We start from the raw sequence: 19,838 nt of genomic DNA, 5'->3' as shown, positions 1-19,838 counted from the left end.
CAATGAAAATGTTTCCACTGCAGTTGCCTTTTTCCATGTTTAGAAGAATAGCATCTGCTAGTGTACCGATAGCAAACATTGTGCTACATCCAGATAATAAACCACGTTGCCATGTTACTAGTACTTTATATGTCTGTAGGTAGTTAATACATTTGTTGTAGATCAGATTTTCAATCATTTTGCTTAAAGTTGGTAGGATAGATATAGGTCTGAAGCTGGTAACAGTAGAATGATTGCTGGTTTTTGGAATGGATCTAGTTCTGGCTTTTATTCCATATAAGAGATAAAAAAATCACCGGCAAGTTAAAAAAACTACAAAGGTGTTTAAGAAGTGTATGAATGTAGTTCTTACAGAGTGAGATAAACAGGGGTGTATACCAGTACTGCTTGGTGCTGTGTCTGTGAGAATGCTATATATGATTTTGGAAACTGCCTTTTTGGGGATGGCTCTGAAGTAAAAGGGAGGTCGGTCAATAGCAGTGATATGGTGGTACTTTGTGTTACTGCTGCTGGCTTGGTCAGTATTTGGGACAGTAGAACATTCTTATTGAAAGTTATCTGGTGTAAGAGGTTGCCTCCTTATGTTGTGTAGAAGGTTGTTCTGAGGGGATCTACTGCTCATATTTTTTTACTAGTTTCCAGACTTTCTTAGGGTCATGCAGTATTATATTTTGTGAAGAAATTTAAGCATTAGCTTTGTTTCATCTAATGGCTTTTTTGGCTATGTTTCTCAAGTGAGTAAAGTGGTCTCTGTTTTCCTGAGTTGGAACTTGTTTCCATGTCAACCAAGCTGTGTCGCTGGTTTTGTATATAATGTTTAGTTTAGTGGTAAGCCATCTGTTTAAAATTTTAGGAGCCTTGTTAATAGCCTTGCAGGTTGTGGAGGAAGGATGTGAGGGCATTGGTAATATAATCTGGGTCCTGCAGACTAAGCATGTCATCCCAGTTTTGTTGGGATAGATGGGCATTAAGTTTGTTGATGTTCTTTTGTGACTAAAGTTGGAAGTTGACTAGAGTTGGGAAAGTTTTGTGGTAGGGAGGTCTAGAGGTGAAGGTTACTGGCCAGTGGTCACTCATCAAAGAGGAAAGTATAGAGATTTTTTGGATGGAGGAATGGTAATTGCTGATTATAATACCTAGAAGAGAGTGAATGCCAGAGGAGAGGTTGGGTTGAGTGGCATATTTAACAAGTTGCCTCAGCCCAAGATTATCTGACAGCATTTTTTGTTAAACTGATTGATGTTGAAGTTACCTAGGTTTATGATATTTTGTGGCTTTTACAGTTGTCAAAGATATTGGATAGTAAGGAACTGAATTTGCTGGTGTTGGCTGGAGGGGAAAGTGAGATACTAGCAAAGTTAGGGGATAACATTTATTCACAGTGAGTAAGATGCTTAGCCAATTAGGATTATGGTCATTGTTAGTGGTGTTTTTTGTTGTGGAAGGTGAGATGAATTGTGTTCTTCAGGATGAAGAGAGTTCCAGCCCTGTTCTTCACTCTGGCTTGGTACTGAATAGGGAGTGGTAGGTAAGGAGTGGAAGTTGAGGTTGGGGGGGTGTTGTTTTTTTGTCAATGACTCTGAATAGTATGCTAGGACATTGTGTACTAAAGAAAGAATGGAGATGTTCCATATTACCTAGTATGCCTTTTGTGTTGAGCAATGCAATGTGGAGAGTGGTGCTGAAGTTGCTTTGCCATTGGCCTGGGTTGGGCTCTACGTATGATTGCAGTAGGAGGATCTGACTGAGTGGTGTGTCTGAAGCAGACTGAAGGAACTCTTTATAACAATCCCTAGTTTGTAGGACTGGAGATGGATGTTGTTGCCGTGATAGTTTGGAAGGGAGTAGAGAAGAGAATGTGATAACTAAGGGCGGCACAGTGGTGCAGTGGTTAACATTGTCACCTCATAGCAAGAGGTTCTCTGGTTCGATTCTCGGCTGGGGTGCCTACTGTGTGGAGTTTGCATGTTCTCCCTGTGTTCGTGTGGGTTTCCTCCAGGTACTCCGGTTTCCTCCCACATTCCAAAGACATGCATCTGGAGCATTTCTCCCCGGGCCTCCGCTGAAAACAGGCTCTGTGGAACCTAGTCAGACTTTCCCGGTCAACAAAATGATAAATAAAAAAAAAAATAAAAATAAATAAACTAAGGAATGAGTTGTGATAGGCAATGAGCTTTTAGAAGATAATGGGTTAGAAATAGGGGAGTTGGTTGAGGTGACTTTAATGGCTGGATGGCGTGAGTAATTCTCTGCGTGGTCTACTCCATTTGCACTTTCATGCATTATTTCAACACAATGCAAGAAATGTCCACTGCAACTTTAATTATAATGACAATGGACTCTACTCTTAATCTAAAGTTTAGATAAATAAAATAAATGCTGTATTTAATTTTTTAGCATCTTTTTTGTATCATATAAATACTTTCTCTTTCTCCAGTATTGATGATCCGCCAAAGCTATGCTTTCTGTTGTCCAATCTACCACTGCTTAGAACCCACCAATGAAAAAACAGTACTAGGTGCTTTTTTGTTTGTCTGAAAAAAAATACAACTTTATATGCTACAGTCCCACATAGTCAGTCCACTACTGACCCATTAACCCTAGGCCGCTGTCTCATTCTTACTCCCTGGAACTGCATTACCTTGGATGACTACTTTTATTTCCTAAGCAAAAGACACAAATTGGAAGTTGAGGCAAAAATCCAGACATTCTTTGAAAATCCATGCAGTTAAGAGGTATGAGTTCATGTTCAATACAACACTCTACCTGTCAGGAAAGCCGCAATTTAATGAAAGTGTACTTTTAATTTACGTTATATTTGTGAACTAACTTGTTTGTGTTCAATAGGTAGACTGATCATTGCTAGCCTCTTTGTGCATGCGTCTCTCTCTGTCATGCACACATATACACACACACTCTTCTACTTTCACGCACACAATTCTGCTTTCATGCATGCACTCACTCCATTCTTACCTATTAACACAGGTAAGTGCTGTCCCTTTCAAAGGCAACAGCGGTAAATCCATACATGAGTCCCTCTTCAGTGGGAACACACACACACACACACTAATTGTTCAGCGCAAAATAATGGCTTAAACACACTGACCCTTTTTTGGCTCAAAAACAAAACTAGAAGGGTGCTTTGGTGCATGCGTACACTGACATTAGCGTTACAGGTCACGGGAGCAAAAAACACAAAACAAAAAAAGTGTTTTGGGGCATGCGTACATCAATGTTGCAATTAGAGGTTGAGGGCCACATGGAAGAGCTCTGAGGGCCGCATGCAGCCCACGGGCCACAGGTTGGACACGTGTGCACTAAGTCATTACACCCTAACATTTACACTGCTCTGCAAGATAACATCTGTTACTGTCAAATGATTGTTTTAAGCTGCTTGTTATTAATTGCGAGGGAAAGACTGAAGGGTGTGGAGACCAGAGAAACTACCAGAAACAGACAGGACTATACTACAAATACAGAAAAAAAGGGCTTGTGCAGGAAAATTATGACTTTGCTGGACAGAAGAACTTTTCCTAAAATATTATATTCTTGACTTACGGGCTTCATATGAATTATGCCTCTCAAAATGCTTATGTTATGTACAGACAATTAGACATCCATATTCATTTTTTTCATTAGGAATCCTTCTGCATAAATGTCTGGATCACTACAGAGGTACATGCCCCCATGCACATGCATGGGTGCATGTGTCACACCTAAACACACTGACTCAAGCATACAGACACAGAAACACACACACACACACACACACACACACACACACACACACACACACACACACACACACACACACACACACACACACACAGACGCACACACACACTCTGTTACTGCTAAATAGACCAAAATATTAACTTACCTGCAGAGACAGAGCATTTCTCTGGGGAACTGCCTTTCCCACTAATCCTTGTTCCTTGCGTTTCTTGAATTTGCGGAAATACTCCTGGATGAGAAAGGTTGCGTAGAATTTGCCTACTGTTACCTCATCATCTGTAAGAAAAAAATGACACCAGCACATATTAGAAACCAGTGATTTTCTGTCATGATTCCATGATCATTGGTGCTTACACCGGGTCTATTTCTTAACACTGAAATTTCATAATGTTGAATTTTAAAACACTGAGACCATAACATCGAAAATTCAAAACAATGAAAACCCAAAACATTGAAAATTCAGAACATTGAACGTGTGCTTCATAATATTGAAAACTACATTGCACAAGTAAATAAGATCCCCTCCACCTTCAACAACACCTAACAAACACACTTTCTACAACGTTTCTGCAGGGGGGCAAGCATTTTCTAACCTCAGTGTATGATGATTGTGATACAGTGAGGTTAAGAAATTAACTTTTTTTCCACTGTTGTGCAATCTTGGAGTTGGTATATTTAATTCACTGGGGGTGTGGGGGGTGCGCAGAAACATAGTAGAAAGTGTGTTTGTTAGTTATGTGCTGTTATAGGTGGAGAGGATGCTATTTACATATGCATTGTAGTTTTCAATGTTATGAAGCATACTTTCAATGTTCTGAGTTTTCAGTGTTTTGTGTGTTCAGTGTTTTGGGAATTAGATGTTGTGGTCTCAATGTTATGAAATTCAATGTTACGAAATTTCAATGCTATGAAGGAGACCCCTTACACTTCCCTAAAAATGTTCCACTTTTTTACTACAGTTTAGGCTCCTCCAATATTTTTATATATCCCTTTGCAAAAAAAAAAGTCATAATCCACCCAAATTCCAGTGATCTACACCTCACAAAAGCAGATAAGAAGATGCAATCTTAGATCTGTCACAAGTTGGAGCAAAAACTGATAAAGTAAGAGTAACAGACTAGGAGAGTCAGTTATCATCTACACAGTGTTGTGCAACACAACCTACTTATCAGAGATAGGTGATGACATGAAGCAGGTACTGTGTTTGAGAACAACACATTTTATTTAACAAATAACAGACTTTAACATGGAGAAAGCATGTCTCAGAATTATCTCTGAAGGAAATGACAAATGGGTAAGAAATAAGATTGACTTGACAGTAGGTGACCTAAGAAAGTTACATAACACCTACCATAACATATGCTCCTTGGTGGCAATGAATCAGAGCAATTCATTACAAGCTGTCATCTCTCTGCTAGATGCAGCTCTTTGGTCAGCTTTTCACAGCCATGTCTATAGATCCAATTTTTGCTTCATTCCAAATTAACCTTGTTGGCAATGTAGCAGTAACATCTTTAAGACAGAAAGGTGTAGGGGAATGGTAGGTTGCTAACTGGATGATTCACTGCTCCAGAGGATATGGATATGTGGTAGTTGCTATGTAACTTCCCTATCCACTTTGGACTTTCATCATTATGGTAACTGACTGAAAAATGAGTACCAAGCTTAAAACAGAAAATGGTGGAATGTGGACCTGATTAAAAGAAGTTCTTATGAATTTGCCTGACAAACACCACTTTGCCTCTGGACTGAATGTCCAGAATGTAATGCTTTGTAAAAATGTATGCATGATTGTCCAAGTCATATTAGGACATGTCAAAGGACAGAGCATCCCCTTCAGTAAACAGCTGAGTAGTATACTGGACCTAGAATGGCCCTAGCAATGATTTCCCTGGTAAGAAATAACAGAAACATAGTGACAACTGAGTGGACAATGCCTGTTTGGCAACAGGGTTTTCCTGTATTTCCTTATCAAAAGAACAATATTGCAGTTTTACTAAAGTTTTTGTTACAAAACAGATGAAGCTTAACAGCTCTGCACAAAGTCCATCCTAAAAGACTAGATTTTGCTAGAAAATCCAAAGCCAAATAAATGTATACGTTGAAAATAAATTCTGAAATAATCTCTGGAAGAAATTTAGAATTGATTCTTCAGGATATCTCAGTTTTATCAATAAATATAAGCTGCCTCATCTGCCTACAAATCCTGAAATTTAGAAATTATTTTGGCTGAAGTAATAGCCACCAACAATTAATCTTTCCAGTGTAAAGAGCTTATATCACAATTCACCTCTCATTCAAAAGGTAATAAAAGCTAATCTCTCCAAAACAAAATATAAATTTCACCTAAGGGGAGGATTTTAATTGAAGGCATAAGATGGAATAATAAAATCATCTTGGAAACATCTACCTATGCAAACAATTTGCCATACACTCGTGGAAGGCAGGAGCTGCTAAATGGTATACTTCAACTGTAGGATATGGCAATACTGAATTTAAACTGCAAATAATTCTAAGACTAAATTAGGATCACTGGAATATGGATTGAAATCTTTGGATTCTGTCAAAATAGCTAACATTTCTATTCTGAAGCATGCATTACTGTGGCAGACTCCTTTCCAGCCACCAAATAAACTTAAAAGTAACATCTTCTGGAACCCTTGGTCTGCCTATGACAACATTTTTAAAAACTAGCCACAAAGGTCCTCTGAGCTGGTTGGCAGTTGCAGACAAAAGGTAAGCTAAAAAGGGATGAATGAGTTGTCAGTTCTTGTCTTCTTTTCTTGGGTAAAGTTCTGGTGAATCCCACTTCATGCTTAGCAGTGGCTTGGTGTCTCCTCCCAAGGCATGTGTCTCCAAAGAAGTACACAGCAGGAAGCTTTGAACACAATCATTCGAGCCAAACCTCTTGTTCTATGACAAGGATAAAACACCTAATCAAGCAACTCATCTGTCTGTTATTAGTGAGCAGAAGTGATTTTCTATGAATCCAAAGAGTTTGATTTAAGGAAAATACCAAAAAAAGAATAGGTCATAGATTACATGTCAGTTGCCATATGGAGTTCATAGATCCAAAGTGACTGGGAATCTTGCAGGTTTTGGGCAACTCCTGGAGCTAAATAAACCTAAAGAAGTAGACTTTCCTTTATAGTACACTGTAAAAAAGAAACTGTTTCCTGAATAAGGGAAAACGATGTTGTGTTTCTCTGCTCAATAATGCAGTGATTTACTATTGTGCTAGACATCTGAATTTGTGATACCCTGGATAGCTGCAGTTGGAATGTTTTCATGGGCTTCCTCACTGCCTGTTCTGGATGGATAGCCAAGCTATCTGTACTTCCTAATCTCCAGCATGACCTTCTTAACCCTGGAGGGAAGTGACCATCATTGTAAGTGCTGCCATGAATGGGGAAGCAAAGCATACCACTACAGATAGGTTCAAGACATCTATCCACCAGATGCATTTCTCTCTGACCTGAGGCTAAATAGAAATGAGGCTTGACAGATCTCCTCAGTGTTGGTTTCACAAGAAGACAAGATTCTGTTGAGGTTATCTCATGTGCTGTCTGGCAAAAAGGAATTGCTCGAATTCTTGCCAGCAGCAGATATAGTATTTATACAGATGCACAATGGAAGACATCTTTCTGTAAATTAGGAAAACTGCCTTGTGTTGCTGAGCTAAAGCTGAGATCCCAAAAGGCCAACACCTGTGATGCAGTCACTTATGACTTCATTACAGTAACTGTTATCCCCAAGGCTTTAAATATGACCAGCGTTCAGTCTCTTTGATGGGGACTGATAACAGCAAAATAGCTAATCTGCTATGGAGGGGCGGTACACTTAATAACAATATAAGCTGCTGATCTGTGTACAAAAGGCAAAGTCTTAAACAGAAAATTCTGAACTTGTACCTGAAGTCTTTGCATGTGGCCAGGATGAATGGAAATATGAAGGTAAACAATCCTCATGTCTATTGCAAAGACAGGTTCTTGGCTCACAAGGTGTAGGAGAGACTGCAGTGTTAGGATTCTGGATTTCTTATAAATAATTAACTTGCAAAGATCATTCAAGCCAAGTACTGATTATTAGTCTCCCATCTTTTTGAAAACTAGGAGAAACCCCAGCCCCTCAAAGGACTGGCTCAGTTGCTTGACTGTAGGAAAAGAATATGGACATCCTCCCACACAGCAACACTGGAATATTCAAAGTAGATTCATTGTGTTACTCTGTTCAAAAAACTGACTCACACTTTGATCCAAAATTATAAACATTTTTGTCAAGACATGGAAAGCAAGCCACCCTTGATCACTTCCCCAGAGCCCCGAAAATAACCGAAAGAATGTCAAACCCTGTGGTTTGAACCGTTAAAGAGTTGCCTATGGTTACTGCTTGGGCTTCCCTTTGTTCCTGATGCTAAGCTTGTGGTAAAAACAAAATGAAAACTCCAGCAAAGCTAGAACTTCCACTGAATGACCTCCCATACCTCTTGTATCAGAGGCACATGGGATATATGCAAATGATCCTTATGAACATCAAGTGTGTCAGCTTAATGGCAATTCTGAACACCCATGACTTGTTTTGTCGTTTTATTGGATAATTCCAGGCCAATAAAGCCAAACCCCACTAGCTGCGGATATGCATATTTCGGCCTTGTTATGACCTCATCAGCACAGCACAAGCAGAGTGTTTGACTAAGCATTAGAAACACAGGGCTGTTATACCCAGCTGATGTCCATTATCAGTACGGTCACTGCAAAAATATCCCACACAACAAACTAAAACAATGAGTGAGAAGGTCACTGAAAAACCAGACAGTAAAAACCAAACGAAAATTCCAGCAAAGCTAGAATTTCCACTGAGTACAAACAAAAACTTTAATTAGGTTGCCTATCAGGTTTGAAAGAATGCTATTTCTTATAGGTCTTCTTAAAAGATAAGAAGATGGTGGAAAAATGAGGAATTCTGTCTGTCCTCCTTGTCACCTTTAAGAGTCTCTGATATCTACTTATTGCAAATGTTACTCTCAGTGAAAGAGACATTCTGCATTTGTTGCTAGACATTCACTGGTAGTCTGCAAACACTCAAGACTAAGTTAGAAACTACTGCTCTAGACACAGCGTCTACAATGTCAAAAACCAACTTCAGTGACTAACAGTAAGCCTCATCATCAAGATTCTTCATGAACTTTGTCTTAGTTCTGTGACCAGGGACTATCTTGTTAAGCACACTCTCTCTTTTTTTTATTTTTATTGTAGATATCTGAGTACCTGGTGAAGTATGTACTGTGTATGCAAGAAGCATGCCTAAGCTGGAAGCATCTTAAACCTTTCTCTCAACAGATCCAGGTATTTAGAGTCGCCATCTAGAGGAAGGTCAATTTACAAATGAGGCTGATGCTGCATATCATGTTCGGCCAAATACAACAGAAGCAGATGCACAATGTTAGTATAGAAATGGCAACTAACAGGGAATGATTACTTCTTGTCTGGTTGATAAGCCATAGTTTGTAACTTGTCTGGAATCTTCCAAAATTGTCCAACTATGGACATTATGACAGGGAGGGAGGAAGGATGAATTACTTTGGACTGTGATTAATGAAGGTTCATCTACTCAGCTATATCCCGTGCATGTCTGTCCATGGTAATGCTGTGGAAGTCTAGCTGCTTCCAAATGTCCAGGAAAGATTTTCCAAGATCAGATCCTCAGGAAGAAACTATATGGTTTTATTTGAGAAGATACCAGTGAACAAAGGGGATAAGGTCATGGAGTAGTTTTCCATATATTATGGTCAAATTTAGACAGAGATTCTTGAAACTCACTGAAGTCAGAAGCAGCTTCTTTACTGCCATCTCTAAAAATACCAAACAGGTTTCCTTGCTTCACAAAGGGAGAAGGCCCTGAAAAGTGACTAACTTGTGGAGTTAAGTCAGGCAAGACCATACGGACTCAACAAGTACTACCAAAGGACAGACACAAGCTTACTTTGATTATTATCATTGTCTGAAAAGAGCTGAGGAAGGACGGGTCCTCTCCTCCATCCTGCAGATACTCCTTCAGTGTCATTAACAGTGGTGGATTTGTTAAAAGTTATGAGGGCAGTCTCACACTTACACCATCCTTCTCACAACTGATATTTTATTGGAAAATATAAAGAAATATAAATTGATTAATTAAGCAATGCAAGATATTCTGGGGTAAATGCTCTTTCTGGAGATTTAATTCAACAAGAAACTTTCTATTAATATTAGGCAAATTCAGTCATATTCAAATAATAAAAAGGCAGCCTTGACATAAATAATAGAGGTAATAAAGGCATTGCCAAAAAGTAAATAGAAAAGGATAGGACTTTCAGTAATATAACAACATGCCATTTCAGACATGGAAGGAATGCACTAAACTGTTTTCAAAAACCTCAAGCTCTGAGTCAGCGCTGCTTGTGGGTTCAGGCACCTAGGCAGCGTGACTTTTCCCTGTGGTACATTTAGTTAGGGACACATGGCTGAAATGACATTCAGTTGCAGAGAAATATGGCTGTTGTGAATTCCCTGTGGGAATTCACAATATTCCTACTGAAGAAGGATGTAACGAAAAGAATACAACAGTACAGTAGTTTATCTTCAGCTGATTAGTTTTGAATGTCATTAAAATAACTAAATTCAAACTCAGGATTAATTGTTCTGTGGTGCAAACAATATCTGACCATGTCAGGTCACTTTATGAGGTAGACACTGTGTGGAAACTTTGCAATAGTTAAAGACTGTTAGAAATGTGTCACTTCCATGTTTCGTCAACAAGGCTGTCACTCAGTTTCTATAATTTTTCTACAAAAATTAATTTTGACATTCTTGAAATATAAGACAAATGTAGAAGAGAATTGATTTTATGCAGTCGTTAAGCATGGAGAGGTCTTCACCTTAATTTATGGGTTATCTTGGTAAAGTATTTTTCCCTAATATTGCAAACCCATTTTTACACACTGCTTATGTTCATCAGAATAAGTTGAAAAGTTGTTGCTGATACTACTGGTACAAAATTTATGACAGCTTTTCCAGACCTTAGTAGAGCAATTCAACAGGGTCTTTCAATAAGCTGTGAGCTTCTACTACTCCCCAAATAGTCCTAAAAAATATATGTTATAAATCTCAACTTCTCTGTTTTACCTAGAAGGTATCTTATATGACTTACACATATACAAATTTAACATAACAGAAGTCATGCAAACGTAGGTCCGTTGTCTGTAACAGCAGAATTAAGGCCACCAGGGAAAACTTTTCATGGTTGCTAAGTGCCCCCTAACTACAGTGCCAAGTCTCTCCAGATATTCTGTCTGATGTGTAGAAGGCATCTAAGGATCAGGAAAGAGTGACAGAAAAGAGAAATATGAGACCAGCAATGTGGTGCTGGTGGGTGGATATATTACAGAAAATGGACCTCCTCTTATAGATACATTGTTACAGTAAATACATAACTTTCAAATCTGACAAGAGGAGGACAATCCTCTGTAGTTTCAGAGCACAAGCAAATTCTCCTAGCAGAACTCTCACTGCAAACATTCTCTTGATAAAAGTGGTCCCAAAATAAGACCTGGATTTGAACATCACATCAGGTTTATAGTGCCCTCCAAAGGTGTTAAGAGTAGATTCCTCTGTAGCAGCAGAGCACAAGCAAATCCTCCTGGGCAGACCTCTCATTACAAACATTCTCTTAAAAATAGTGCTCCCAAAGCAAGACTTGGACCTGATCATCACATACGGGAGTGCTTTCCAAAGGTGTTGAGAGTAGACTGAGTAGCTGCAGCACATACATCACTCAGAGCTGTGTTTTAGAAAAAGGCTGTAGATGTAACCCCTGCTCTAGTGGGATGAGCTTTAGTTAATGTGGCGAGATGCATATTATGTATACAGCTCAGCAAGCTCCTGCCTGGTGTCCTGCAGTGTTCTACAGCAGAAGAGAGACAAAAGAGAGACTTTGGAGTGATTAAGTGTAATGTTTCTGCATTTTCTTGCTGCCTTTACTTAATTCTGCCTAAAACGCAGACTTTGTAGAGTTTCTGTGATTTATAAAGCTTGTTTCAGCTACATATTGTACTTATTTTACTGCCTGCACTGTAACAAAGTTGTTTTTGTGTTTAAATTACCCGTTTAACTGTTGTAGGCTACACACTCAAGTGTGATAGCCATTTCTGTGAATTTAAAGTGTTTTCTATTGTATCTGCTTTATTTTCTGAAAAAAAAAAAACAAAAAAAAAATACTTGTTTTCCCACCTTTCTAAGCTAGTATAGTCCAGTTTTCAGGTTAGTGCTGAATTCAAGGTTGTGTTACAAGTTTCTGCATTTGCCCATACCTTACTTGGATAGAAGGAAGTTTCTCTGATCACCTGTGAGAGTGGGGAGCTTTGAGCAGCCTATCTGTCCCTGGAGGAGTGGTTTCAGCCCAGAAATTAGTTTATTGGCCATTTTGGGCTAATTTGTATCTCTTTCATTTCCCTGCTATAAAACACACATTAGCGTGGTTTTGTGCGCTGGGCAGCGCCGGTTAGCTGGGGTATAACTATTCCCAGCTCCACAAAGCTCTTCAATTTTTCCCTTGGAACTAGACAAACCTTCAACTTAAGCATTCAAACCATTCACTTCTCAGCCCGGCACTTGCTCAAAACTCATAGCAAGCACTAATAAACCTTAGCACTAGACCCCCCCCCCCCCCCATACTGTAGAGAAGGAGAAGGCTCTCTATTCTACCTTACCAGCCAATCAGTAAAACAGCTCACTATCCAGGCATGTCCAAAGGGCAGTTTCAGGTGTACTCTCCGGTCCAACTGGTGAATCTGGGCATTTTGATGCAATGTTACAACTGCCTCATGTACACAGACAACCCTCTCCTCCTACCACCAAACACTAATACATGCGAGAGATGCAATTATACAGCCAAACTGGAGGCTAAGCTCTCTCAACCCAAGACTGGACAAGACAGTCAAGAGGAGAAGGGAATTACTTACATCACACCACCAGTCTCACATAGATCTATGAAACCAGCACCTGCAAAAAACACATATAAATACACAAACACATACTCAGAGGTTCTAAATAAAAATCTGCAAAAGCAACAGAGATCTCCAAAGCAGACATTCAAGCAACCTCCACCCCCCCCCAACACAAACCATGAAACACATACTTCACAAAACCAGTGTGCCACGCAATCACAGCCCTTAAAGCAAAATAACATACCCAATACACTAGTAATAGGTGACTCTATTGTCAGGCACACTGACCTCCCAGTCACTAGGCTGAACAAGGAGAAGGTTACTGTTAGCTGCCTGTCGGGTGTCAGGATCCACCACATAACACAAGCACTCAAGTCACTCTAGAACAAGTACAAATACGACTCTGCCATTGTCCATGTTGGTGTGAATGACCTGAGCCGTACCTCCCTGGACTACATGAAAAGAGACATGGAAGAGCTCTCTGATCATATAGCCCAGGCCGGTATGACCCTGACCCTGAGTAGCATCTTGCCCTCACCAAGAATGATACCACGGTATAAAGAAAAAATGATCAATTTCAACAACTGGCTAAGCTTCTGGTGTCATTGAAAGGGGATCCAGTGTCTGTCAGCCTGGGATGACATGCTCGACAAGCCATGCTGCTTCGCTAGAGACGGCTTGCACCTGTCACCCTTAGGCTTTCGAATACTGGCCAAGGCTCTTGCCACCCCCATAGTGCCTTTTTTAGGCAAAGCTCAAAAGACAAATACACCGCCGTAAATTGCACAAGTAACAAAAAACTGAGGGTAATGCTACTCAATGCCAGAAGTCTAAACCTCAAAATGCATGCACTTAAGGCACTCCTCAGTATGGAGAAAATCGATATATGTGCAGTAACAGAAACCTGGTATAAGGCTCCAGAAAGCACCCCAGCACTACTAGGCTATAACTCATACCATACATTTCGGCCACAAAACCCAGACTGAAATACAAAAGGTGGGGGTGTATCCATATTCATCAAGGATACTCACACCTCCAGGTTAGTGGCACAGCATGATGCTTCAGAGATCATCCACGTACAACTAACAACAGGCAGAACTGCAATTCAAATTGTAGCTTGCTACAGATCACCCACCATGTCCCAGGACCAGCATTTCACATTTCTGGAAACACTGAGGAAACATAAAGGTCCTACCAAACACCCTGATATTGGGTGATTTCAATTACCAAACATTAACTGGGAGAACTAACACCCTTGCCCAACATTTCCTAGAATTTATAAACTCAAACACCCTGGATCAACTGGTCAACATCCCCACCAGAGGTGACTACATATTGGACCTGGTCATCACCAACATGGGCGACCGATGTTCCACACCGGAGGTCAACCCCTTGCTGGTTTGATCTGATCATAAACTAATCTCTCTGGATATCCACATTCTGCCCCCACCCTCGGTCAAAGAAACCACCGTGAAAAACTTTTCAAAAGCAAACCTCACGTTACTTAAGATCGAGGTGGAAAGTTTCAAATCCCCCATGCTAAAGGATAACGCTGCCCAAACTGCAAAATCCTTTACTAATGCATATTACAGGCACCTACAAGAATGCATGCATTGTGCTATCCCAAGCAAAATCAAGACACACTCCTCCAAGAAAAGGAAACCAGTCTGGTGGACGCCTGCCATAAACAAGCTATACAATAGAAGGAGGAAACTAGTACAGAAAAGAGTAAAATCCCAAGAGAGGAAGACATCCCTGATCAGTATCAGCAAGAAACTATGATCCCTCATAAAATCATCCAAGGCTAGCTTCGAAAGAAAAATTGCCAAGGACTCCAAAGATAACCACAAGGCATTCTTTAGCTATGTCAAGAATCTAAGTGGCAATCCCCAGATCTGCTCAGAGTTAGTGCAGAATGACACAAAATACACTGAACAGACCGATATCGCCAACATCCTGGTAGACAGGTTCACTGCAAACTTCACCCCCAAAAGGGCCCATAACCATACCAGAAGAATGTAGTGCCCCTGAAATCACAGACACTCAGGTTAAAATAAAACTCTCCAAAGCCAAAAACACAGCATCAATGGGACCGGACGGTGTCCCAGGCTGCGTCCTACATGAGCTCAAAGATGAACTAACCTCTCACCTAAACACACTGTTCAAACTCAGCCTCTCCACAGGGTACGTGCCCATAGAGTGGCACACAACAATGGTTATTCTGCTCCACAAAGGTGGAGAAACAACAGACCCCGGGAACTATCGCCCTATAAGCCTGACTAGCTTGGTCTGCAAGGCTATGGAGCACATCATCATGGATCTCATTAACAGAGACATTGGGAACCTCCAAACACTGGACCTTACCCAGTTTGGCTTTATTAAGGGCAGATCATGCCTCCTAAACCTGGTGGACTTCTTTGAGACAGTTACAAAGACTATAGATGAGGGAAAGGTGGTCCACACAGCCTACCTAGACCTCGCAAAGGCCTTCAACATCATTCCCCTTTCTGGTATTATAGACAAGCTCACCAGCCTGAAAATAAACCCCTACGTCATGAGATGAGTTGCCAACTGGCTCACGGACAGAACCCACATGGTAAGAGTTGCAGGAGCTAGGTCTGACTCTAAACTGGTTACAAGTGGAATTCCCCAGGGCTCAGTCCTAGGACCCCTCCTGTTCGGCATATACTTTTCAGAGGTACAGGCAAGCACATGAGGTCTATGGCTGACCATGTTTACACACAACTGCAAACTAGGGGCTATAATTGACTCTCTGGCTGACACAGACATCCTCCAAAAGGGTCTCACTGAGACAGATACCTGGTGTCAAAACCATGGCCTCATGCTAATCATCCCCTTTGGAAAAAACAAAGTACCCACAAATTACCACATAGGTGGTAGCCCCCTAAATACGGAAGACGAAATAAGGGATCTGGGGACCCAAGTAGACAGTAATCTTTCCTTTGATAATCACATTGCCAAAGTGGTTAAAAAATCCTTCTATGTGGCCCACCTAATCACAAAAGGGTTTGCATCCACATCAAAAGAGGTCACTGTGCCCCTCTATGCATCACTCATCAGACCATCATAGAGTACAACGCCCCATTTAGGATGTACCTTACAAGACACCTGCAACAGCTGGAAAGACCACAGAAGTACCTCACCAAGAGGATCACTGGCCTCAAACAGATGCCCTATGCAGCTCGACTGAAGAAACTCCAGCTGTACTCGGTTGCATACCGCCTACTCAGAGGTGATCTCTGCCTGACATACAAGGCCATGTCCAACCCAGAATTGATGGACATGCTCCACCTAAAGAAAACCATATCCTCTCGAGCCATACACACTAGGGATCTAAACCTCACCACAACAATAAATAGGATGCGCTGGAGGGATAGATTCCTGTCCCAGAGACATCCCATGCTCTGGAACAAGATTCCAATCTACATTAGGCAGAGCTCCTCACTAACACTCTTCAAGAGAAACCCCGATGAGTGGATGGAAAACATGAAGTTTACCTGGGGATCACTTCACTGGCTTTGCTGGACAGAAGCACAGGGAACCAATCTAAGGGGGTGGCAAAAGCCAACACATTCCGGCTAGGCTTATAAATGCCTTTGGGCAGATAGCCTAGTACCTACCTATGAACCTATTATGCAAAACTGTATGGAGTTTGACAACTATCTGGTCAGGGAAACTTAGGAAATGTCTGACCAAACTTCTTTTTAGAATTGTGAAGCATCAACAGACAATGTCTGGCTATCTTTGCAGATAACTTTTGCTCTCTCTAATGAAACCTCAACTTAAGCTGCACATCCATACAATGAAAGAGATACTCATCCAAGACTATAATATTCTGGAAAGAAAACAAGTAGATCAATTGAATGGATGAAAGTTAATCTTGGTAGCCTGAAGATATAATGGGTATGGAGGACTAACGAAAAGTGCATGTATTTCTGAAAGTCTTCTAGCAGAAGTAACACCATTAGAAATAATGTTTACAGGATAGTGTATTTTGACTCAGCCAAAGCTGCATTTTTCAGAAAGGACTGAGGTAACTTTTCTAACATGATATACAAATTCCAAGACGTGAAAAGATGGGGGTGAAAAGACTGTTAAAGAGGGGACCTAAGAAAGAGCTCTTGAAGAAAGCTTTGCAAACTTTAAGCAATTCCAGTAGAGTGCAGCCCAATATGAAAATTAGGAATAGTGTTAGATATACCCTGAAAAGGTGTAACCCAGCCAACAATCAAAAATGTCACAGAAATAATCTAAAAAAATGTAACAGGGGCTGAGAAAGGGGGTCTAATCATATGGCCGTGGCCCATATAGAGGGATGACTCCATCAATGTATGTCTTTTTTTTGCTGTTTACTAGGTCTTGCCCAATGGCTCACCTCCTTTCACTGAAGCTAGTAAGGGCTGTAAGAATAACTTTGGCATTTTGCAGTTTGACTTTCTGGATGAATCACATCATCTTAGGAAATAAGAGGGAGCTTAAAAGAGTCCAGGGCCATTTCTGAACTACAGCATCCCTGAAACTTCCCTTTGGAATGGGATGAAGTCAAATAGTGCTGAGTTTCACAGTGGTCAAGGATGCAAACAGGTTGCAGTAAGGCTTGCCCCACATGCAGAACAACTGTTGAGATGCAAAACAACTGAGGGACCAGTTGTGGACCACCAACAGGCAGTGTCTGGAGCATACAGAACTGGTCTCTTTTGGAATGTGCTTCACTGACAGAAAGTGGTTGCAGTGAATGGTCCACTCTCTTACTCTCATGGCTTCTTGCCATAAGAAGCAAGTTAATGCTTCCCCTTGTTTCTTGATACATTGATCCACTGTTACCCTATCTGAGTAGATGCCAATGATGCCATGAGGTGGGGAGTCCTGAAAGGCTAAGCCATTAAGGGGATTTGGTTTATCTCCAGGCTTTTGATGTGTAGGGTGGAACTGGAGGATATCCAGACCTTGAACTGCCTGCCTTTGTAATGTCTCCTACCCCACCCTATAGCGGATGTGTCTGGTGTCTGTGATAACTGAAGTTGTAGAAGTGAGAAGCTGTAAAATAATCTCCATGATATGATTTGTGAGCTCTACCCACCACTGAATGCACTGATTGCAGGTTTTGGAAATTTTAAACTGGTCATATTTAAGAAAACTGGACTATGAAAATCCACTGCAGCACATTCATGTAGAAGCTGGTGTGCAGTCTTAGTGGAATAGAGAGACTTTAGGCATAGGCAGGCTAAATTTTGCTGGAATTCAGTATCATGAAGACTGTGGACTAATGGACAGTACCCAGTATATTAGAAGATATGTCCAGAAATTAATGACATTCAGACAGCAGCCAATCAACGTGGGCAGCCTGACATGGTCAGCAGCAAGGTTCACTGTCATCTCCAGAGAATGGAACATTTTGATTAGTGACATATTTGCTACAATTAAAGCCAGAACTGAAGATGCAGCTATGAGTACGTTGTCTATGTATGCAAATAATTTTTCTCTCTGTAATTTCTGGTGTGCTGCTACTATTGATACTGACATGCCTTTGGTGATCATCCTGAGGGCTGAGGTGAGACTAACCTGAAGCATATGAGAATAGTAATGGCTGACTTCTAAATGAAAACATAAGCATTTCCTTGATCATTATCAGTCTTGATGTGGAGATAGACATTTTGGACATTCAAAAAAGCACATCCAATCTCCTTTTGATAAGACATGGAAGGTCTGGCTTGCACTGTGACCATGCAAACATTTCCTTGGAGATAAATGCATTTAGGCTACTTAGATACAGATTCTATATTTACCTGTAGTCCTTTATCTGTTTGGGCACTAAAAAAACCCTGGAACAAAATGCTAACCCTTTTTGGTCTGGTAGGATCTATATGAGGTTTATTTTTTTTTTTTTGCAAGATGCTGAGCACTTTTCTTCTTGTGGAATTAATGAAGTGAGACACAAGCCAAAAGAAGAGATAGCAGGACAGATTCAGTCTGGAAAGGGCTCTTGTATCCTCTGGATATTACTATCCTTATCCATCCATCCATTTTTATTAAACCTTTTCTAGCTGCTTTTTCTTGTCATAACTACTGACCTCCTATAATGAGCCTAGCCCATTTCCTCCCTGTCTTAGATATTTCCTAGTGAGGGTCTGTCATACAGGCAGCCACAGCAGTAGTTTATGTCCTCTCTAGCATCATGGCAATGACAATATATTTGTTATTGACCTATCTCTAACCCATGATGGTTGACGTGAGCATCCACATAACAATGTGGATTGTCCTATGCCCTCCTCATGTGTATGCATACAGGATGGAGTAGTAACTGCTGTATTATGCTGTATTATAGACTGAAGGAACAGTATCCTGTCCTGTTCTAACTTCATATTCATTTGTACTTGGTCCAGACAGCAACCTATAAATATCAAGTTCTGTGATGACACCAGCTGTGACACAGTTGTGTTAACTGATACTCCTAAGGACAGGCACAGTCATAGTAAACAGTTCCTTGCTTGTGGTAGAGATGAGGAGCTAGTCAGCTAGATATAGGGATATGCAGATTGTCCGTAATCGTATCTAAATTGCTACCACTGCCAAGCATTTGATGAACACCCTGGGGGCTATGGTGAGACCAAACTGCAGGTCTTTGAATTGATAATGACTGGTACCCTGATGGAAGTACGGAAATCTCCTGGAGGTCTTGGTAATTCTGTTATGTAGTTAGACATCTTGGAGAGCTAATGAGCACATCTTATCTCTTTTTTACAAAAAAGGAAGGATGCATTGCACCATGGTCACCTGGAAATTGGTTCTCTTGATATAAAGGTTTAGACCACAGAGACTCAATATTGGTTTGAGCTCCTGCACCTTTTTGGATAAAAAATAATCCTATATAAACTACAGACCTTCATTAGTCTGATGGAACCTCATGGATCGCTCTTTTTTTAAGAAGGCTGTTGAGCTCTGTCCTGGCCACCTCTTTTATATGGAAGACGATTCTTGGGTGTTTCCAAAAAGGGAATGGCAAAGCCTCTGAAAATAATCATCCTGACCTAGCTGTCCTGTGTGATGATCTATTACACTTTCTGGTGTAGGGAAATGCGACCCCTGACTACCTCCAGAGTAG

General features: G+C 40.7%; 1 protein-coding gene across 5 annotated transcripts in view; it reads right to left on the bottom strand.

The window, feature by feature from the left end:
- LOC122815212 (voltage-dependent L-type calcium channel subunit alpha-1C-like) overlaps positions 1-19,838 on the bottom strand; it is a 2,602,552-nt gene that overhangs the window by 440,552 nt on the left and 2,142,162 nt on the right. For all 5 annotated transcript variants that reach the window (XM_044087523.1, XM_044087521.1, XM_044087522.1 and 2 more), the window contains one exon: positions 3,881-4,011. In XM_044087523.1, the coding sequence (XP_043943458.1) occupies positions 3,881-4,011 (131 nt within the window). The remainder of the gene's footprint in view (positions 1-3,880; positions 4,012-19,838) is intronic.

This window comes from Protopterus annectens, chromosome 11.part0, assembly GCF_019279795.1.
Source record: "Protopterus annectens isolate FY-2018-M chromosome 11.part0, PAN1.0, whole genome shotgun sequence".
In the NCBI taxonomy this organism is placed as follows: domain Eukaryota; kingdom Metazoa; phylum Chordata; order Ceratodontiformes; family Protopteridae; genus Protopterus; species Protopterus annectens.
The sequence above is the reverse complement of the archived record's forward strand: the minus strand, read 5'-3'. Positions and strand labels throughout refer to the sequence as shown.